Source organism: Papaver somniferum, chromosome 2 (assembly GCF_003573695.1).
Source record: "Papaver somniferum cultivar HN1 chromosome 2, ASM357369v1, whole genome shotgun sequence".
Taxonomy (NCBI): Eukaryota; Viridiplantae; Streptophyta; class Magnoliopsida; order Ranunculales; family Papaveraceae; genus Papaver; species Papaver somniferum.
This window is the reverse complement of record NC_039359.1, coordinates 205,851,699-205,871,911: the sequence shown is the minus strand read 5'-3', so window position 1 is coordinate 205,871,911 and position 20,213 is coordinate 205,851,699. Positions and strand designations below refer to the sequence as shown.

Here is a 20,213-nt window from a genome sequence, read left to right as displayed (position 1 = left end):
CTTCATCATGCTCTAAAAGTTTGTTTGATTTTTCAAAAAATAAGTTACAAATAATTCTAGCAATAGGAAATCGGCATACAACTTACAAATATGTCTAGCTATAGGAAAATCTTCCCATTGCATATAACATTAGAGAAAGATATTAAAGTATGACTTAAAATTAAATTTATAAGAATAACGACACATAATGTTTTTTTACCCATTTCTACATAATATTGTAGTACTGCAAGGCAGTAGGAAGTCGAGGGATGAGGTTGGTTGTGATGGGGCTCTCAAAGTCGAACTGTGGGGTTTCATTCTATCTAATACCATACTCCATTAAAGAATAACCTAATTAGATTGTTAAAACTCTGAGGACCAATTCAACGAAACCGCTTGCCTCTAGAACCATGATCCTAAAAAAATCCAGTCTACGGAGGGGCCAAAGTGAAAAACCATGTTTGATTAGCGGATGTTGTCATAGCACAGTTCAAGGTGGACAGAAATAGAGTCGACTGTACTTTATCAATTGAAAAATACTAAATTCATATATGTCAATCAAATACTATGATATTACGGAATTTCAGATTAACTCATGGTTGGGTTTTTTAGGTACAACCTAGTCGTGGAACAATCTCCGAAATTTTTGAGTTTCAGAGTATATTGTAGCTGAGTTATTTCGACCTAATCGTAGAAAGAAAACTCTAAAATTTTAAGTTTTTAGAGTCACTTACTATATTTACTATAGGGGTTTGTTAGGTATCGACCTAGCTACAACAAGAAAATTCTGAAATTTTAAAATTTTAGAGTCACTTACGGCTAGGGTTAGTTACTCCAAACTCAGCAGTAAGCTCTTCTGAAACATGTTTATTTTACTTTGTTTTTGGAATAAATAGATAATCTGAAACACTCAAATACATCCATTCACGCTTAATTAGTATCTATAACTTAAAACAAATGAAATGTTCAAAAAAATCCATAACCAAATACTATGATAAAGTCATAAATTCAAACAAATTCAAGATGTTAAAAATTCATGAGTACGAACATGGCCTCGACCACGGGTATGTCCACCTCGAGCGAAAATTTATGTTTTTGTGTTGTTGTATGAGATAGTTCTAGGATTTTTTTTCTTACATCTCATAAAACAAACAAAGAGAATTACATGGAAAAATCATGAGAGATTATCTGGAATGTTTTGTTTTGAAACGAAAGAATAAAAAAATTAAAGAGATTATGTTATGTGTTTTGGATATGAAAATACAAGAAGCGAATAGGTTTTTGTTTAAAAGTTATGTAAAGAAACGTCTGAGATTTGGTTTTAGAGATGAAAATTGAAGAAGGCAAGAGGGGATCCTCAGAGACGAAGAGGAAATTCATGAAGAAACATGTGAGACGAAATCAAGAACTTAAATCTTGTTATCACTTCAGATGTTTTGTTTCTCTTATTGAAATTTGTCCCTTCACAAAAATTTGTATGAATTATAATGGGGGTAACCATTACCCCCTTTACAATTCATGCAGCAAAACATGTGTGAGTGAAAATCTCTTGAAAATGAACCGGGTTAGTGTTATCTTGGTTCACATATAGATTGAATATTGAACGGCTGTGATTAATCGGAATGAGAGAATCTCATTATAAAACTAAAGGGATATTTTGACTTTGGGTCACCAAAAAGTGACCGGATTTGTGTTTGGAACCAATTTTTTAAAATTAGAGTTTGGGACACAAGACCTTCGTTGACGTCTTGACCGTTACAAAAATTAATTAAATATTGAAATGATTAGTTATTTACTCAACAGTGTTAATTATAGTTAAGCATATAACTAGAAATCCATCCTAAGATTTTCTTTAGAGAATAAAATCAAACACCTAATACGCAGGATATAGAACCGAACCAACAACAGAAACAACATCTTCAGTATAACATCAAGAATATAACAAGTATACAATTCTTCCAAGTTAGTCGGTTCTACCTTGATTCTTAATGAATCCAATCAAGTACATACAATCGCATATGCTTGCCTTCAGGTACAGGAAACTCCTTCAAGCGTTGTTTACTCGGGAAACCGAAATATCTTCCTCTCCTTCAATCTCATCACTGTTGTAAATGAGTCGAGTACGTTTCCCTTCAAATTCAGGAAAATCTTAGTCAAACATTCACACAAATCAAATTGTAATGTAAAATAAAAACCTGTTTAGGGTTCTTAAATTAATTTGATTATTGATTCTGATTTGAAATTATTGTGATTAGAATCATTAAACCTTTCCACTGATTTTAACACCTTTTGATTCTTGACTGGATTGCATTTAATCTCGATTATGGAGCAGTGAGGAATTGCTTGTAAAAATTACGAAGAAATGATCCTCTCCAAATCTTGTCGTGGCTATAGATGTGTTCCAGCAATTAGTGAGTTCAGATGAGAGATATTTTCGATGATTAAAACAAAGCTAAAACATGCAAATGATTCAAGCTGAGGTCCACCGAGAAACCAATGAAAGGAGATGTAATGTTGTTTTCCTTATTCTGCACTAATCAATTGAGGAGATTAAATGTGTTTTCGAAGTTCTGGCAGTATTGGGGAGTTGGGTTTTGACTAGATTTGAAATTGACACAGTGTGAGTGTGATAGAAGAAGAAAAGTAGAAGATGCGGTCGAAGTTTTCCAATTTGGATAGGCTGAGTTGCCAGGCTCCACAAGGCATTCAGATCTCTCAACTCCTAGTATGATGTATCGATGCTGTTCTGAGTATACTTTTGCTATAGAACTTCGATCTAGTTGGTTGTTGGAGACAGTAACTATGTGGAAGACAATTATCATGGTTCTGATATTCCTATCAGTATGCCCTGTAGATAAGACCAAATTAGCTGGATTATTTTGATTCATGTGCTGGGTTTTTAGTGTTATAGTTCAACACTGAAAGTGGCACTTGTTGATCTGCTGGTGAATCAGGCTGGTAGTGTTTGCTCGTTTGTTTTTAAAATCGTAGCTCGTATCTACCTTTTGGCAAGTGCTACCAAATGACTGCGGCTCTCTTCATATTCTGCTTATAGCTATAGCCATGAAGATTGAATTGGTGCTCTCTAATTCATATCCTATTAGTACTCAGAATTACAAAATTTAGTAAGCTAGCTTATCTGTGGTACTTCTGCAGGAATCTACATTAAGCTGTATTTCAAATTCTTCAAATTGTTGTTACCATCTGTTTTATTTACCGTTCCTTTCTATTCTAGGTTTACATTGTCCAGGCAGCTAATGTTTCATATCCTGAGGAGTCAGTTGGTGTTTCAAATGGTGAAGAATCCTCATAGATTAGATCTTCTTGAATCAGGTAATATACTTGACATCTTTCTTCATGACATGGTAACTTTTGTTCAGATTACCAAGTCTTAATGAACTGACGACCCCTTTGGATAATTAGGTGGTACGATGTAGCAGAACCGTAGCTTGGAATTCTATCTACAGGGCAACGGCGGACGCAGTAGTTATATGGAAGGTTTCCGGCAACAGCAGATGAAGTTAGGGAAAGTTTTTTGGTTGTTGTTGTTGCTAGTGCCATGCACAGCTAGCATTTTGTCAATAATATATCTTACTCTTACAATTCAATGGGGTCATTCTGTTAATTCAAAACTCAAACCAAACTTTAGATCTCGCTAACAATGTCTTGATCCGAATGCAAAAGAATTTGTTGCATTTTTCATGAACTGACCAAATGCACTCGAGTGTGACTGCTTTCTTTTCACAGCCTCACTCTGGTTCAACTGTTGCAATAAATAGTGTTCCCATTGATGGTGTGATGCTTTTCTAATGTGCACCAGTATACAGGGTAGGTCAGGATTGCATGTAACCAACAAAACTTTACAGTAAACAGCTGATTCAATATGACAGAACTTTTAAAACTGAAATGTTTTACTTCCAAATTCCAATGCAGATGTTACAGAGAAATCTGGGGGATGTATGCATTTTCGCAATTCAATGCAGATGTTACAGAGATTTCTGTACAAGTGAAAACAGCGGCAGACCCATCATTCATTCTTGGGAAGTTTCGGAAAAATTCTTGGAAGACCATCTAATATGAGTCTGCATCTTCAGACCATCACATTTGGGTATTTCCCGGTAATACTAATAAAAAGAAAGAAAACAAATGCAAAAATGGTAAAAATCCTAAACTCCATGGTCTCTGCCTGATCAGTTTTTAAGGCATTCTCCGTTTCCTCTTCCTACCTAGCATTTTTATACATTGAAAAGCTTTTCCTAAAACGACCATGTACATTTACATGGAAAAAACTGCAGCCAATGATAGATATTTCCATTCTTCACATCACAAGCACAACTTGCTTTAGAACCACTTTCTAGAGGCTACAAAAGAAAAATGGGTAACAGAAAGCCCCACAAAGACAACATTCAACCAAAATCTTCAACTAGGAGGAAAACCAAGACAAAGATGCCAACATTACAAGTCAATCTACAAGGTTTACACAGCCCGATTTTGCAGATCTATGGAAAGAAATATAAACAAGAAACAAAGAGTTTCCTTGGTGCTAGAAAGTTAAGTAGATAATGATCAACTGATCAAGTATTGAAAAGGTAAGGTACAGTATCTAACAAAAAGATAAAGAATAAACAAAATTATCTTTCTAAACTTGAAAACAGTTCTCAGTCTTCTACTACTCGCCAATAAGAAACCAACATAAACTGGAAAAGTATTATCATTCGAAATCCTCAGCAAATTACAGAGCTCAAAAATTACTACAAACTAGAAACCACATCCATTTTAAGCTACTATCATTTGTGGTGGAACTACCATTTGAGGTGGCATTTCAATATCGGTAGGAGCCATCATTGAAGGCCTAACAAAGTCTTCTTCATCCTTAGGTTGGTGGATGGTAACAACATCAGGTAATGGGGTCATTGGACCATTCTTTCCTTTAGGATCCCAATCCAACATGATCTTGACCTTGATACCAAGAACACCCTGCTCAACGAAAAATAGATGAGATTAAAACATGAAAGAAGCCCACAATCAAAGGAAATACTATAAAACTTGCAGGAAAAAAAGTTAAAACAGGAAGTAAAACAGAAAAATAGACATAGGGTTGCTGAGTTAGAAGGGAGAGAATGATCAGATAGAGCTAATACATTTATGCCATCATTTCGACGATCAAACAAATAGGGAAATTACCTAATCATCATCTCATACTCTCCACTATCGAACTCTTTTAACCAAATAAACAAAAGCAGGAGAAAACAAACAAGGCAGAGATTCAGGGCATCAGATCTCCAAGGTGTTAACATCAATGAAATATTCAGACGCAAATTACCCATTTACATATATAAAATTTCCTCATTTGCCTTGAAAATCAACAGTAAAACAAAGACACCATAAAAAGTAAAGAAAGTATGGAGAGAATGATCAGCTAGAGCTAATACATATAAGCCATCATGTCGGCAATCAAACCAATAGGGAATTACCTAATCATCACCTCAAACTCTCCACTATAAAACTCTGAACCAAATGAAACAAACAAAAGCAGGAGAAAACAATAACAAACAAAGAAGAGATTCAAGGCATCAGATCTCAAAGGTGTTTAACATCAATGAATTATTCAGACGCAAATTACCCATTTACATATAAAATTTCCTCATTTGCCTTCAAAATCAACAGTTAACACATACCATAAGTTTTATTCAAAACAAAAGACCACGTTAAAAGTATAGAGAATGATCAGCTAGAGCTAATACATTTAAGCCATCATTTAGGCGATCAAACCAATAGGGAAATTACCTAATCATCACCTCATTCTCTTGAATACTTCGAACCAAAATGAAGTAATACAATAACAAATAAACAAAGAAGAGATTTACTCAGGGCATCAGATCTCCAAGGTGTTAACATCAATGAATATTCAGACGCAAATTACCCATTTACAAATATAATTTCCTCATTTGCACGTGACACTCAACAGTTAAACCAAACCACAACTATCATGTTCAAAATAAATAAACAGAGGAATCATAATGAGTTAAGAGAGTAACAGCTGAGGCGTACAAACTGACCTGTCTAAGAAGAACGTGTCTAACAGCTGAGTCAATGTACTCATTAACAGGCTGACCAGAAGAAATCATGTATCCATCCTTGAACTTCATTGACTTGGCACGAGCTGCCCTAAGCTTTCCACTCACAATAACCTGTATAACAATTACAAACTGAAGTTTAGTACCAAATCAAGCAGAAAAGAGGGTAAAAGTCTGGAATGCATAAAAGAATAGCAGCAGATTGTACCTCGCAACCCTTGGCACCACTTTCCATGACGAATCTCAAAACACCATAGCAGGCCCTAAGCACGGAAATTCCATTAGCGATATATAATGAGATTTGATAATTCATAAATCAGAAGTCAGAACCCTTCAATAGATTTATAAAATACAAGAACATTAATCATGAAGGCAAAAACCAGGCTCTGCCAACAAGAAACTGAAATTACTGCACAAAATGGCCGCAGAACATTCTGATAGTCGAAAATGATACAAGGTAAGCAGATATAGAGGGAATGTGGCTACCCGAGCTGACAAACATGAAACTAAGGCATCATGAGCTAAATAGCTTGGAAAAGCATGATTCATGTAGTCATCTTCCGACACAAATTTGGCACCAAGTATACCTATTTGCTTTATAGATGACAGACTGGATGTGCATAGTACTTAATAGATGGCAGGGTAGAAAGAGCAACTGTGCTTCAATTATAAACAGGCAGTGCGTTCACTCTCTCCATATTCAAATATTAGACCAAGCAACAGCTTCTTAAGAAAACTAACTCTTTTCACCATCTATTATTGTAGAAACCATGCATACAGATCACTAAGATGATATTATCAATATTCAGATAGAGAAAAATGTGGGCATGTTTCCAGGCCCGCAAAATCAGAGCCACGAGGCATCAGAGCAAGCAGACATTAGTACCAAGATTGATTTCTGTACACAGTACCATGCTTCCCTCATTATTTTTCCGGAGCATCGGCTTAATTGTGCACAGACCACTCTTAACTATACACACATATACAAACATACAAAGATTTGAAAAAACACTGTAATTAAATCAAATTCATGTCAACATGTAAATGGATGTAATTAGCAATTATTATAAAACATACGTCCATAATTAAATCATACCAACACAGTAATTTCATGTTAACAGATGTAATTAGCATAAACACACACCTACGAACAGCAAGCCCACCAAGAAGCTTGTATCTGAGAGACTCAGCTTGAGCAATAGCACATAAACCTCTGTTGTTAACCTTCTCAGCATATAGCTCAACGCTGTTCTCTGGGAACTTAAACCTCTTCTGTACAACAGAGGTCAATTCTCTAATCCTCCTTCCCTTCTCACCTACAAAAATCCAAAAAACCAAACAATCAAATCCCTAATTTCATCAGATCTAGACCAAAATACAACTAAAATTCTAAAATTAATAGTTAACGAGTTGTTTTCATACCAAGAACATTTTGAGTTCTGGTAGCTCTGATGATGATTTCAGTCCTCATAGGTGTAACCCTAACTTCAACACCAGAGTAACCATCTTCAGCTAGTTCTCTTGTCAATACTTCGTTCAACTCGGCGAAGAAAACTCCATCAGCAACAAACTGTAAATCAAAATCATAACCAAAACAATCGATTTCAGAATCAAAAAATTCACCAAAAAATCAGAAAAAATTGAAATACAGAAACAGTGATTTACCTTTCGCTTCTTACTCATCTGTGTCGCCATGATAAGTTGTAGAGATTAAGAAAAATGAATCTAAGCTTTTCTCCTTTTCTTCTTTGTCGATTGAAAAACCCTAGTTTTGGCTGTGGAGAGGAGGTTTGAGAGTGAAATGGTTTGGTTTTAAGGAAGTAGAATGAGGTTATGACTGGATGGCTGAGATTTGCTTATTTAGGTGAACGGACGGGATAAAAAATTCTAGAGGAAACCCTAATTTAGGTGGATACTTAATGGGCTTTTGCCCACTGTTAGAATGTTATTAGGAAGGCCTTTGATAGGCCCTGGGATTTTGTTGGGTTGAAATAGAACCGTGTTTTCCGGGCAACTACAAAGATGTTTGGGCATTCACTAGTAGGGGTGAGCATTTTACTCGTAATCCGCGGATTTAACTGGGACCAACCGTTTTTTTGGGGATGGATGTCCGGACCGTTCGTTAATGTGTTGGATGCGGATAGAATTTTTGAAATCCAATGGATTACGGATGGGCTCCGGATGCAATCATGAAAACCCGTTGGACATCCATATCCATTCAATTAAGGGCATTTATATAGTTCCATAAAAATGCTATGAATCATTTAGGAATTCTTAAGGTCTTTTGCTTAGGGTGTTGTACATGACATTTTGTATTTGTGTACATATATAAGATAAGTAGGTCTTATAAGGAGTCATTTGTGTGGATTTATTTTCTTTATTATAAAATCATATTTTTATAAACACAATATTGTCATTACATCGACGAACTAGGCAAACGCGCAACAAGCTGCGCCGCAAGTTCTTTTTGAATTGCAAATCCTAATCTATGGAAAACAAACTCCCTCGAACCAGGAGTCATGACATTACTGTGCATGACTTTCTGGACTCTTTTGAGGAGTCCAACCGCCTCTGGAGCTAAAAAACCAAAAGTATCAAAAGCAAAAGGAATAAAGGCATGCCCATTATCAAGACATGCTTTCTCATGTTTTGCTATCTTACCTGAGGCAGCCCTCAACGCCGCTTGCCCGACTGTAAACGCACCATGTCTGATTCCTACTAACGGGGAAACCCCAGTAAGATCCACACCTGCATGTTTTCCGTTAGCCCACCCAAAAATTAAAACATCTGCTGGCCTGAGCGTCGATCTCCCCTCGAGTAGATCAGTCAAAAAGTTGACAGACGCTTCTTTCTTTGCAGAAATACCGGCTCTCCACAGTGTATCAAATAAAATGTCCCTCACGTGATCATGTCTATGTTTAAAACCAGGATCCACCTTACAATGAATTGCATATTACCCATAAGCGTCCAAACACCCAGTGATACAAGCAGGACACCGAGTGTCTGATGGGTATAAAGGAATCATCAATCTGTATTTAAGGATAGTACGGTACTCCACAGGTGACATCTTCTGCCCAAGGCCCTCAATTGGAATAGCGAGTAGGAAATCCTGAGCATGCCGGCTTGCAGACAACCTAAAACTGCTTTTTGTCTACCTAACAACTCGTAAACCTTATCCATGTCTTTAACTACTTTACCAAAAAGAGCAGACGCCAAAGTACTCTGGGTTTTGGGGGGCAGTGTATTTGCTGGTAAAACTGCTAAAGTCAAAATCAGGGAGAGTTTCCTGTAACGTCATCAAAGCTTTGTTGAAGTTGTCATCCATGTCTTCCACCTCCCCACTCCTTAATATATGATCCTGCAACCCCCAAATTTGAACATGTAATGCTAGGAAGGCATATTGGGACTCCTCTCTAGCAGTATATATGCCCAAACCTCCGTATCTAATTGGCAATGTAGATAACCTCCATTGTAAATCCCAAAAAAACGGACCCCCACAAACCACTATGCCCTCAATCACCTCTCTCAAGCCATTATCAAAAATGTCCACTGTCTCCATAATAAATTCTGGCTGGCAAATACGAAGATCAAAAAGCAACTTGGAAATACCCATACATGCACGTAAGAGTAGTAATTCACACTGAGGATCGCGAAGCTTGGATAAAACCTGCATTAGTTCGACTGCTTTCTCTGCTCTCTTGATGGCAAGGCCCTTCAAAAACACATCATCTAAGCTGACTGCTCCTCCCAATAATTTAACACCATTTTTTGGTCTTGAAATTTCAGCAGAGAACATCCCATCTCTTACCTTACGTCCATCACAAGAAGGCCAGAAAATTTCCGTTTTCTTATTGTTCAAAATAAGCCCTAATGCTGGCCCTTTCGTCTGAACAATCATAAGAGCTTTCGCTACTTATGCTGTGTCACCAATAATAGTGCCATCGTCGAGGTACCAAGCCTGTAGAGATAATGTACATTCCACGTTTATTTTTCTCACAAGCCGGTGGAGCACTAGAGCAAATAATAACGGCCCCAATGGGTCACCCTGTTGTACCCCCGCCGAGGAAAAGATGTAGTAATCCCCCACATACAGTCTAGCGGGCTGCCCATATAAGTATTCAACCCATGGTGATATGGACGGGCATGAATTACGCACCTCAAGAAGCATAGTCGTGCGGTCAACAAGGCTAAAAGCATTTGTGAAGTCCACTGTTAACATAGTAAGCTTATCATTCATGTGGTGTTTGGATACAAACCTGTTCACAACATGAAGGATTTCCTCTGCGCCCCCCAGAAACACCTACCCCGAACTGATAGTCCTGTAGGTATTCAGCCATGTCCTTGCCTACCCCTTTCATAGCCACTTTGGATACTAGACGACGCCAAATCGTCCCAACAGCGATGGGACAAATGTTGTTGTCTGGCTTAAGAAGGGGTGTTAAAGGAGATGATGCAATGAACTCTGCAAGCTTGAGTGGACATCTCCCACAAATCCAAAAATTAACAACCAATGTTATAGCCACGACTAAATCTGCAGCAACAGCCGACCCCTCCCCACAAAAAGCATCCAAAAGGTGTTGTGCACGAAGGTCATCCTTGCCACACGATGTACCCTTAGGGAAAGATTTAATACATCTAAGAATGGTCCCTGCCTCTGCTACTAAGGGCGTCTCATGAAGTGGGATAGAAGGTTTCCGCGGAGGAGGTATAGTCGGGTGTTTGTCCTCAAGAGCTTTTTTTTGTCTCTGTGTTGTTTGGCGCCACCCCTGATGAACTAATAGCCTTCACAGCAGTAGTAAAATGTCCATCTGCGACCTTACGTAGGCAGGTCGTGACATTGGTACTTAGCATGTCTCTTTTTTTGTCCGTATCATCCTCCAAATTCACAGCACATCTTGTCCCAGGCAGCTTCAAAGCTTCCCTTACAAGCATATGTATCCCACCAGATTCCCCCCAGATTTTCAAGGCTTTTAGGATCTGTTTTTGCTGCAGCATTTTGCGATTACCAGACTTGCTTTCTGATTTTCCTTTAGGACGGAAAACCCCAACGTCAGTCGAGGGAGTAGCAGAAGTTTAACCCAGTTCATAATAGACTTGGGTTCTGTCGCCACCTTATGAAGCGTCGCTTTCAAGGTATGTGAAAAAGCTAATCTGCAACCCCTTGGTATACTATTCACAGTGCGAATTGGAGCCCTGAAAACTTCATCCAGGGTCTCCACATTAAGTTCAAATTCATCAACATGAAACGCACTTACCTGCTGGCAAGGACGAGAGATACCAACAATCACTTCAGCTGCTTCTCCTTCGCAAGTTACAGGACGTAACTCAGTGTCCCCTTCATGTTTACATGCTCTACTCCAAGCCTGGATGGTCATGCAGTCAAAACAAAACCATTGCTTCAAAGTTTTCAGTGTATTTTCCAATCCAGCAAAAACGTCTACATCGCACTGAATATCTTGTTGCAGAGCATCTTTCCTATCCTTGTTACATAGATGATGAAGTCTCTTCAAATGAGGGATTAGGCAAGCAAAACCCTTACCTCCATTCTCCCCATCTGGACATCCATGAAAATCTTTGAAGGGACACAGAAACACACCTTTGCTAGTGGATGTCATTCAGTCACAACATCAAACAGTAAGCACACCAGAATCCCAAATACTGACAGAGAGAGCACCAACCAAATAACAAAGGGTTCTCAGGCAACACAGGAGCAGCAAACTGAGGGTTTAGGGAGAAAACGTGCAGTTAAAACAACTCACAGAGAGAAGGGAGGTACGATGAAAAGAAATAAAAAAAAAAAACCTGTGTTTATGAGAAGTGAAAACTACAGCCATACCCATTTTTCAGATTTTGCACACTGTGAAACCCACCGACAAAAAAGCTCAGGCGCGCACCCATTTCTTCGATCAAAATTATTCCTAAACCCAGAATTTTAAGAATTTTGTTTGCGTTTTTTAACAGTTTAATCTCCTCTTTTCTGTATCTAATAATTTCATAATCCAAACCAAAACCAAATTGTCCATCAAAATCAGATTCAGAAGAATCCATCAACTCTAAATTCCTTTTCTTCTTTTTGTAGTTCTGTAGTTTACCATTGTTGGCGGTGGTGTTGATGGTGTAAAGTGGATTTTGATCTTCTCAGCCTGCTGGTGATGATGATGTTGTTGATGACTGTGAGTGCAACTGCTAGTGTATGATTCTTCTGAATCTGATGTAGCTGGAGCTGACCTCTTATTCTTTGAGAAATCCTTTGAAGTCCCAACAATATGAATTGAAAAATCAATCAATCAATCAACCAATTCAATTAAGCAAAGCACATTGAAATTCAAACAAAACCCATGAAAAAAAATTAAGCAATTGATTGTTAACTTGCATCCAAGAGAACAAAATCTGAAGGAATCAAGAAGACTACGCTCACAGACTTCACAAGTAAACATGGAACTAGACGGAAGTCACGGAACCAGGTTTCCTATACCAAATTATTATTTGTGTCTTCTGGATCAGGTGCAGTAATTATATACAACACTTTGTAGGTTTTGGTTTTGGGTGACTACTACTTTCTCCTGCTAGTCTTTTCAGTTCTTTTGTGAGACATTGTTCAAGAAGAACTAAGCTACTGTTTCAGGGTATTTAATGGTATACTGTCAGAACTAAAATGAGAGGAACTAAGCTTAACACTGAAACGTATGGAACTAGAGCAGTAATTTTTGTTTGAGCAGATATAAATTAAAACAGCGGATTCAGTCATTACCTTTCTTGCTAGAGCAGATGATGACGGGCATTATATACATTTTATTCATTATGTTCCTTCAATATCAACGTTTTGAGTTGTGAATTAAAGGCCGTAGGGATATTCTGTACACACTTATCCCTCGGATCATTTCATTTTAAGAGGCGTGATGTGGCATGATGTCTGTCCACATGTTGACATCAGCATTACATGAACCACATATGTCATCCATAAGTACTATGCTCTACTCCTCATGCACTGGCTAGCTAATGATGTGGCGTGGTGGGAGCCGGGAGGAATTCAAGAGCTCATGTGTGTAATTGCATAGATTAATGATTTGTTTTGCTCTGTCGTGGCCAAGTTTCAAATAAAATAAGCACATTAACAACTTAGCTTACTGTATGAAAATGGATGCATAACCTGTTATGCATCTACAAAATTTGTTGTATAACTTGTTATGTAGTCCAGAAAACCTGCATAACCTGTTATGCAGGTTTAATTGCAGATGATGGTGTAAATACATGAAAGAAGATGATGGTGTAAATACATGATTTTGACCAAGAGCCCCCGAATAACTGAAAGATAATGGTTTGCGTGGGAGTTAATGAAACATGAAAGAAGATGATGATGTGGTTATGACTGCATAACATGTCATTCAGTCGAGAAACTGTCTGCATAACATGTTATGCATTCGTGAAAATGGATGCATAACCTGTTATGCATCTACAAAATTTGTTGCATGACTTATTATGCAGTCCAGAAAACCTGCATAACTTGTTATGCGTCCGAAAATATGGCTACATAATGCATTATGCATCGAGAAAATAGATGCATAACCTGATATGCATCCGTAAATGTGGATGCATACTGCATTATGCATCAATTTTTTATATGTACGGCTAAAATCAACCAAAACAATGGTTACATAACTTGTTATAGATGCATAACTTTGTTATCCAGATACATAACTTGTTATGCAGTCAAAAAAATGGTTGCATAATTCGTTATGCGTCTGCAGAATGTGTTATGCATCGTTTTTGGTGACTGCATAATGGTTAAGTATCAAGTTTTCAAAAAATTTCCCTAAAATGAGGATCACCTCCGATTTTTTCGTTAAAATTTTTTTTTTGATATTCTTGTTTGTACTCGTTGCGTAGCTTTTTTAAAAAGATTTCCAACGATATAAAATTTGTAAAATTCTAAGGTGCGGACTTTTAGATATGTTATGTCCAAGTTGCGCTGCCAATTATACCCCTGAAAAAGATAGTATGCATAACGAGTTATGCCTGAAAAGATAGTATGCATAACCAGTTATGTATTGATTCATATAATAATTTCATATAATTATGAGTGTCACGGTATACAAAATTAATTGTGGGCCTGAGAACGAGAATATTATTTTTTTTGGGGTCTTCCCCTAATTTCCCCTTATGAGAAACAAACCCAGCGAGGAAAAATACCCAATGGAAAAAGGAGAAAAGAAAAGGAAACACCTCACCCCCCACTCTAACCCATCGAGGTGATGGTGGTGGTGGTGAAAAATGAAGTGGGGAAGCTATTTTCCGACGGTGGTTTTAGGGTTTCAAGCGTTTGACGGTGGTTTTAGGGTTTCAATTGTTTTTGGGGAAAGGTGAAATATTTTCTAATCAAAAAAATAAAACAGATCTAATTATTAATTTTGATTAAAACAAATCCATTGGATCATCCGTATCCAATCCGTCCATCTGTGCATCCATTGGATACAAATTCGTTGGATGTTGGATTGGATGCGGATGCCAAATTTTTGAAATCTGTAATGTATTGGATTGGATGCGGATGAGGTGAAAATCGGTACATACCGGCCCATGCTCACCCCTAAAAGCAACCATTCATCGAAAATAATTCCATCACGAAAAGTAAAGAAAACAAAATAATTTGTTGGGAATGCGTAAACATGTAGAATATGACCTTAGATCTTGGAATAAGAATGATTTTGGAAATATATTTAGAAATATAACTACAATTCTATCTACTATTGAAGAAGAAAATAAGAAGCCTTACAGTTTAGAGACTAAATTTAGGACAAAACAACTTCAGGATGATCTTAGTTCATGGTATGAAATAAAAAAAAATATACTGGAGCCAATATGTAAAAGATAAATGGGTCAATGAAAATGACAATAATACAATTTTATTAGAATGCTTCTGATAAAAAGAGGATTAATAACATATATGCCCTTAGAGATAGTACAAGTTTATTGATAGAAGGACAAAGTCAATTAAGATCTTTGTTAACTAACCACTTTAACAATATAGCTCAAACTAGTGGGAATGATGATCCAATTTTTAAGGAAATCCTAAAACCAACTATTACTGAGACTGATAGCGTGAACCTAAGTGAAATACCAAGTGAAGACGAAATAAAAGAAGCACTTTTTATGATGAATGCCTGGGGGTTCCTGGCGCCGATGGATTTCCTCAAGGTTTTTACCAACAACATTGGGACTTATTAAAAGAGGATATTGTTAACTGGATTCAAAAAGTTTTTAAAGAAAAAACTTTTAATAAACTGATAAACCATACTTTTATATCTTTAATCCCAAAAATTAAAAGCCCAAAAAACCCAGGTGACTTTCGACCCATTAGTTTAAGTAATGCTCTCTATAAAATAATTTCTAAAATTATTGCTAACAGATTAAAACCATTACTAGGTAATTTGATTTATCAGAATCATCAACGTTTATTCCAGGAAGGCAGATCACTGACAATATAGTTGTTGCCCATGAGATCCTTCATACTATGAAGACTAGCAAATGGAAAAATGGTCATATGGCTCTAAAACTAGACCGTTCAAAAGCTTTCGATAGGCCAGAATGAGACTTCATTTTATTGGTTTTTAGGCAACTAGGTTTCTCTGAAGATTTCTGTGATCTCATTTTTTATTGCATTTTCTCCGTCTCTTATTCAGTCATCGTGAATGGTTCTCCTGGAGAAACTTTCTCTCCCACTAGAGGAATCAGACAGGGGGATCCCATGCCCCCTACATTTTTAGCATTTGTATGGAAGCTTTATCTAGATTACTGAACTATGCTGAGTTGACTGGTAAAATTACGGGTATTAAATTTACGAAAGATTGTCATTCGATTACCCATCTTTTCTTTACTGACGACTCTTTTATGTTTACCACTACTAGTATAGCGCAACCAAGAAATTACTTGAAGTGCTAAAAAAAATTAGTGATTCTTCGGGTCAGGTTATTAATTACCATAATCGAAAATAAACATTGTAAATTGCTAGTCAGAATTCTTAAGGTAGGTAGAATAAAAAAAATGATACTTATCTAGGAACTCCTTTATTCTTTAATAGATCAAAAAGTTTCAACTATCAAAACCTTCTTGATAAAGTTTATAGTAGGGTTCAAGGATGGAAAGCAAAATTTGTATCACAAGCTGGTAGAACTACTATAATTTGCTCTGTTGCTAGTGCTATGCCTATGTACCAGATGATGTGCTTCTTAATTCCTAATAAAACTCTAGACCAAATTGATTCTCTGCAAAGAGATTTCTGGTGGCAAAAAAACAAATGTAATAGAGGCATCTATCTCAAGGCATGGGACTCTATGTGTATCAGTAAGGCTGATGGTGGTTTAGGTATAAAAAATCCTTATAAGTACAACTTGGCTTTGTAACTAGGTTAGCCTGGAGACTCCTAGAGAACCCAGACCATTTGTGGTGCATAGTTCTAAAACATAAGTACTTTCCTAAAAATGAACCTCTTTACTATAAGAAGAAAAAAGTGAAATTTTGGGTTTGGACTAATATCTGTAAAGGCTTAGATATCATTAGAGAAAGTCATTTTTTAGAGCTAGGAAATGGAAGGGATATACAGATCTGGACAGAAAAATGGCTTCCAAGTGGAAAAACCCCGAAACTAAAAAAAATAGTATTGAAGCTAATATAGTTATGAAAGTTTCAGATATAATTGATATATAATATATAATAGGGGAAACTGGAATTTCAACATAATCAACAACCTGTTTGAAAAGAGTGATATAGAAGAAATAAGAATGCTTGAGCCTTGTAATAAATTGAAAAGAAGGATGTTAGGAGATGGATTGGAACCAAAGATGGTTCGGTTGCAGTTAAGTCTGCTTATAACTATCTATACAACAAGAACCATGTAAATTGTAAAGTAGAGTGGGTAGGTATATAACACCTTAATGTAATTCCCAGAGTTAAAATTTTTCTTTGGAAAGCTCTAAGTGACTGACTACCAGTTAGAGAGAGCCTTGGAATATACACCTCAATTGACATCATATGTTCTTCATGTAGTTGCAATACTCGAGAAACTATCAATCATCTATTTACTGAATATGTCTTTTAGGAAGCCATTTGGAGAGGTCTCTCACTTTCATGAGTCTTTTATGCTGCTGCAAATTTGAATTTCAAAGAGTGGTGTGTTTCCTGGTTAAAAGACAACATCAATGAGGATTTCTTTGCTTATATTCTCTGGTATATTTAGAAGTATCACTGCAAAGTTGTATTTGATAATTTCAAAGTTAATCCTATGGATCTAATTGAATTCATCAAGAGAGACTTACTAAATTATACTAAAAACAAGAAATGTTCAGCTGTTAAGAAGAGTGGTGCCAGTACTTGTGATAAACCTCATCCTAACTGTTCCTTAGCTAATTATGATTTGTTGCGGGATATCTCTTATATCTACTTTGATGATGCTTTCCAGAACACTATAAAAAAAATTTCCTATGGAGTTGTTAAAACTAATAACTCGGATCGCATTGTTTACTTTACAGGAGGCTTAGGTTGGTTCTCTAGCTCAGAAGAAGCTGAATCCAGAGCCTGTAGAGAAGCTATTAAGTGGATGCAAGGATGCAGATATGAAAGAATAATCTTCCTCAATGACAATAAAAATGATATAAACAATATGAAGATGAAGAAAAATTTTGCGGTCGAATGGAGGTCTAAAGCAGTTTTGCAGCAAGCCTTGGATTATGACCAATTTCTTGCTAGTTCTTCTTTCGTTTTTATTAAAAGGAATTGTAATTTTTTTGCGGATAATTTAGCTAGAATCCTAAATAGATACAAGAATATTTATATTAACTCTAGGTACTGGGATAAGTCTAGAAAGGATTTGTGGATCCTTAAGTTATGTAATCTAAACAATGTATCTTCTTCTTCTTAGCTTTTATAAAATTTCCCTTCATATAAAAAAAAAAAAGAAAAAAAAGAAAAAAAAACATTCATGAAAACATAACACATTTCACTATTTCAGCAGTTATAAGACCAACAAGACAACTGGATCAGTGATAAGGAGGATGAAATCAGTTTTCAGTAACACCGACTAATACATGACGCCAAACACAACAATAAATGATAATCTATCCAAGGAAACCACTCCTAGATTGACTACCCAGCAATGTGTTATTGTCACTAGCAAATTTTTAAGGTCTTCCGGGAAACCTCTCATACTAAGTTAATATCAGTGGTTTGTATTTTTTAAAACTCTTTAAATGTTCACCCTCTCATGAATCATGCAAAAATTTCCCTAATACCAAAAGTGGACCATCGATCAAAGCCATCAGACCAATCATGCTCTACAATATCACTTATAAAATCATATCCAGTATCTGGTTCAGCCGAATGCGACCTCTATTACCATTTTTGATAAGCCTTTATCAGAGTGCTTTTGTACTCCAAAGATCAATCGACGATAAGAGAGCAGTTGCTGGGGAGCTATTCCGCCATATCAGAATATCTGCCCGTACCAAGAACCCATAAGTAGATCTTAAATTAGATATCCTGAAAGCTTATGATAAATTGAACTAGGGATTCAACAATATAAGTTTTACTAAATTGGAATTCCTAACCATATTTGTGGATTACATCATGCTTTATATCACCGTAGTTACCCACTCAATCAACATTAGCGACACGTCGCATGGCTATAACACCCCAACTATCGCCCTCTGAGAATGTTTCAATGTTGAAATGAGAGTTAGATTACATAACCGTGTAATTTCTTGATCCGAAGTGATTGATTTCATTTCTCATAAAATATAGTGGAGTTGATTGGATTAAAATTCTCAATAATTTACATAATTTACTATGATTTTTGTTTAAAGTATATTACATTTATTTTTAATGATGACTGAATGTAGTTTTCAATCGTGTTAGAACTATGATTTTGGCATTCCGCGTTCATGACTAATAAGCTTCACAGTTCGCATGATCCTTACTTAATATTAAGATTTGTTTTTTCTTCACGTCAATTAATTGTTATCATAATCTCTTTGTTGTTTGAAATAGCCAGTTATCCTTAACTATGCACACTACATATGTATGCGGCTTAAGGAGTTAATAATCTCTTCCTATAATTATGTTAGAGCATAGCTCGGTCGAACTCGCATGCGTTGTTATATCAAGCATGTTTTTCAATGTTAGTGATCAAAACTATAAAGTCTTGATTTCTAGCTTATTAGCAAGTCTCGGACTAGGATAAGAAAAGTGTAGTTGAGGAGGTAATAGGCAACGAGGTCCATTATCTTCTTATATCTTCATAATCTGTACGTAAATGTTATCAATAAATTTGGGTAACTTAGAAGCTAAAAATCTTAAGGAGGTCCTTGCATATCTCAAAAGCCCCACCTGTTTTGCATCTTATTTAAGCGGATGACCTCCTCATCACTTACCAGGATTTAGAGAAAGTATAATGTATCTCAATAACATATTAAAATCATGCGGATCTTTAGTGGGATTGGTGATTAACGCTTCAAAATCTATAATCGTTCACCATCCGAGACTGGAACAACATGAGGTGGAATATCTTTATCTAGGGGTACACTTCAAAAAACGAAGAACCTTACGTCATATCTTTACCCTTCTTTTTCAACGGTTTGCGAGAAAGGAAAAGGGATGGATGACAAAATACATTACGCATGTAGGGAGGTTAGTACTCATTAAAGCCTCCTTTGCACTTAAATCCAACCCCATTAAGAAAATTCATCTTTCCCTACCCATATTGACAAACAGACTGACTGTATAAACCGTTTATCATTTTTGGGGATATGATTCCTCTGTTCATCCTTTAGGTTGGGACAAATTAACCAAATCAATAGATGAAAGAGGATTATGTACAGGGATAAACATCAATCATAACAAAACCTTGCTTATGAAAAGAGTCTGGAATCTGCATAACCAACCTGACTCCATTTGCACAAACCTTTATAAAGAGAAATGTTTTAAAAATCAACGTATCTTCCAATATGTCACACACATTCCTTCTTCTGCCAGCCCACTATAGGAACAAATGGATTCCCTCATACCTATATTCTAACAAATCATATTTCACTGCACCAGAAATGGCTTAAAAAACCATACCCAAGTGAAAACACATGCGATACAAAATACACCACTTTTTCGTTTTGGTAG

At 36.4% G+C, this 20,213-nt stretch overlaps 1 protein-coding gene, 1 long non-coding RNA gene and 7 other non-coding genes across 9 annotated transcripts; 1 reads left to right on the top strand and 8 right to left on the bottom strand.

Annotated features, from left to right (window-relative positions):
• Nucleotides 1-2,029: 2,029 nt before the first annotated feature.
• LOC113354431 lies at nucleotides 2,030-3,685 on the top strand. The gene is made up of 2 exons (XR_003361873.1): nucleotides 2,030-3,312; nucleotides 3,403-3,685. It is a non-coding gene; the product is annotated as an uncharacterized LOC113354431 (long non-coding RNA).
• An 831-nt stretch (nucleotides 3,686-4,516) lies between these two features.
• Nucleotides 4,517-7,882, bottom strand: LOC113350315 (40S ribosomal protein S3-3-like). The gene is made up of 6 exons (XM_026594433.1): nucleotides 7,722-7,882; nucleotides 7,479-7,626; nucleotides 7,201-7,372; nucleotides 6,265-6,319; nucleotides 6,039-6,170; nucleotides 4,517-4,956 (listed from the first exon to the last, which is right to left on the bottom strand). The coding sequence occupies exons 1-6, from the start codon at nucleotides 7,749-7,751 to the stop codon at nucleotides 4,756-4,758; spliced, it is 738 nt and encodes a 245-aa protein (XP_026450218.1). The 5' UTR covers nucleotides 7,752-7,882; the 3' UTR covers nucleotides 4,517-4,755.
• On the bottom strand, nucleotides 5,098-5,181 carry LOC113354835. Its single transcript, XR_003362044.1, has one exon. It is a non-coding gene; the product is annotated as a small nucleolar RNA Z102/R77 (small nucleolar RNA).
• Nucleotides 5,246-5,338, bottom strand: LOC113354813. Its single transcript, XR_003362025.1, has one exon. It is a non-coding gene; the product is annotated as a small nucleolar RNA Z101 (small nucleolar RNA).
• Nucleotides 5,389-5,471, bottom strand: LOC113354843. The gene has a single exon (XR_003362052.1). It is a non-coding gene; the product is annotated as a small nucleolar RNA Z102/R77 (small nucleolar RNA).
• LOC113354815 lies at nucleotides 5,545-5,636 on the bottom strand. Its single transcript, XR_003362027.1, has one exon. It is a non-coding gene; the product is annotated as a small nucleolar RNA Z101 (small nucleolar RNA).
• LOC113354833 lies at nucleotides 5,701-5,784 on the bottom strand. Its single transcript, XR_003362042.1, has one exon. It is a non-coding gene; the product is annotated as a small nucleolar RNA Z102/R77 (small nucleolar RNA).
• Nucleotides 5,847-5,936, bottom strand: LOC113354824. Its single transcript, XR_003362036.1, has one exon. It is a non-coding gene; the product is annotated as a small nucleolar RNA Z101 (small nucleolar RNA).
• Nucleotides 6,874-6,983, bottom strand: LOC113354865. The gene has a single exon (XR_003362068.1). It is a non-coding gene; the product is annotated as a small nucleolar RNA snoR100 (small nucleolar RNA).
• Nucleotides 7,883-20,213: the final 12,331 nt, after the last annotated feature.

What these genes read in the sequence shown, in the direction of transcription:
- LOC113350315 (XM_026594433.1), bottom strand. Translation starts at nt 7,751, where the DNA reads ATGGCGACACAGATGAGTAAGAAGCGAAAG. An exon ending in AGATGAGTAAGAAGCGAAAG is followed by an intron (nt 7,627 to 7,721) that starts GTAAATCACTGT and finishes TTTGATTTACAG; the next exon opens with TTTGTTGCTGATGGAGTTTT. An exon ending in GTGGTGCCAAGGGTTGCGAG is followed by an intron (nt 6,171 to 6,264) that starts GTACAATCTGCT and finishes ATTGTTATACAG; the next exon opens with GTTATTGTGAGTGGAAAGCT.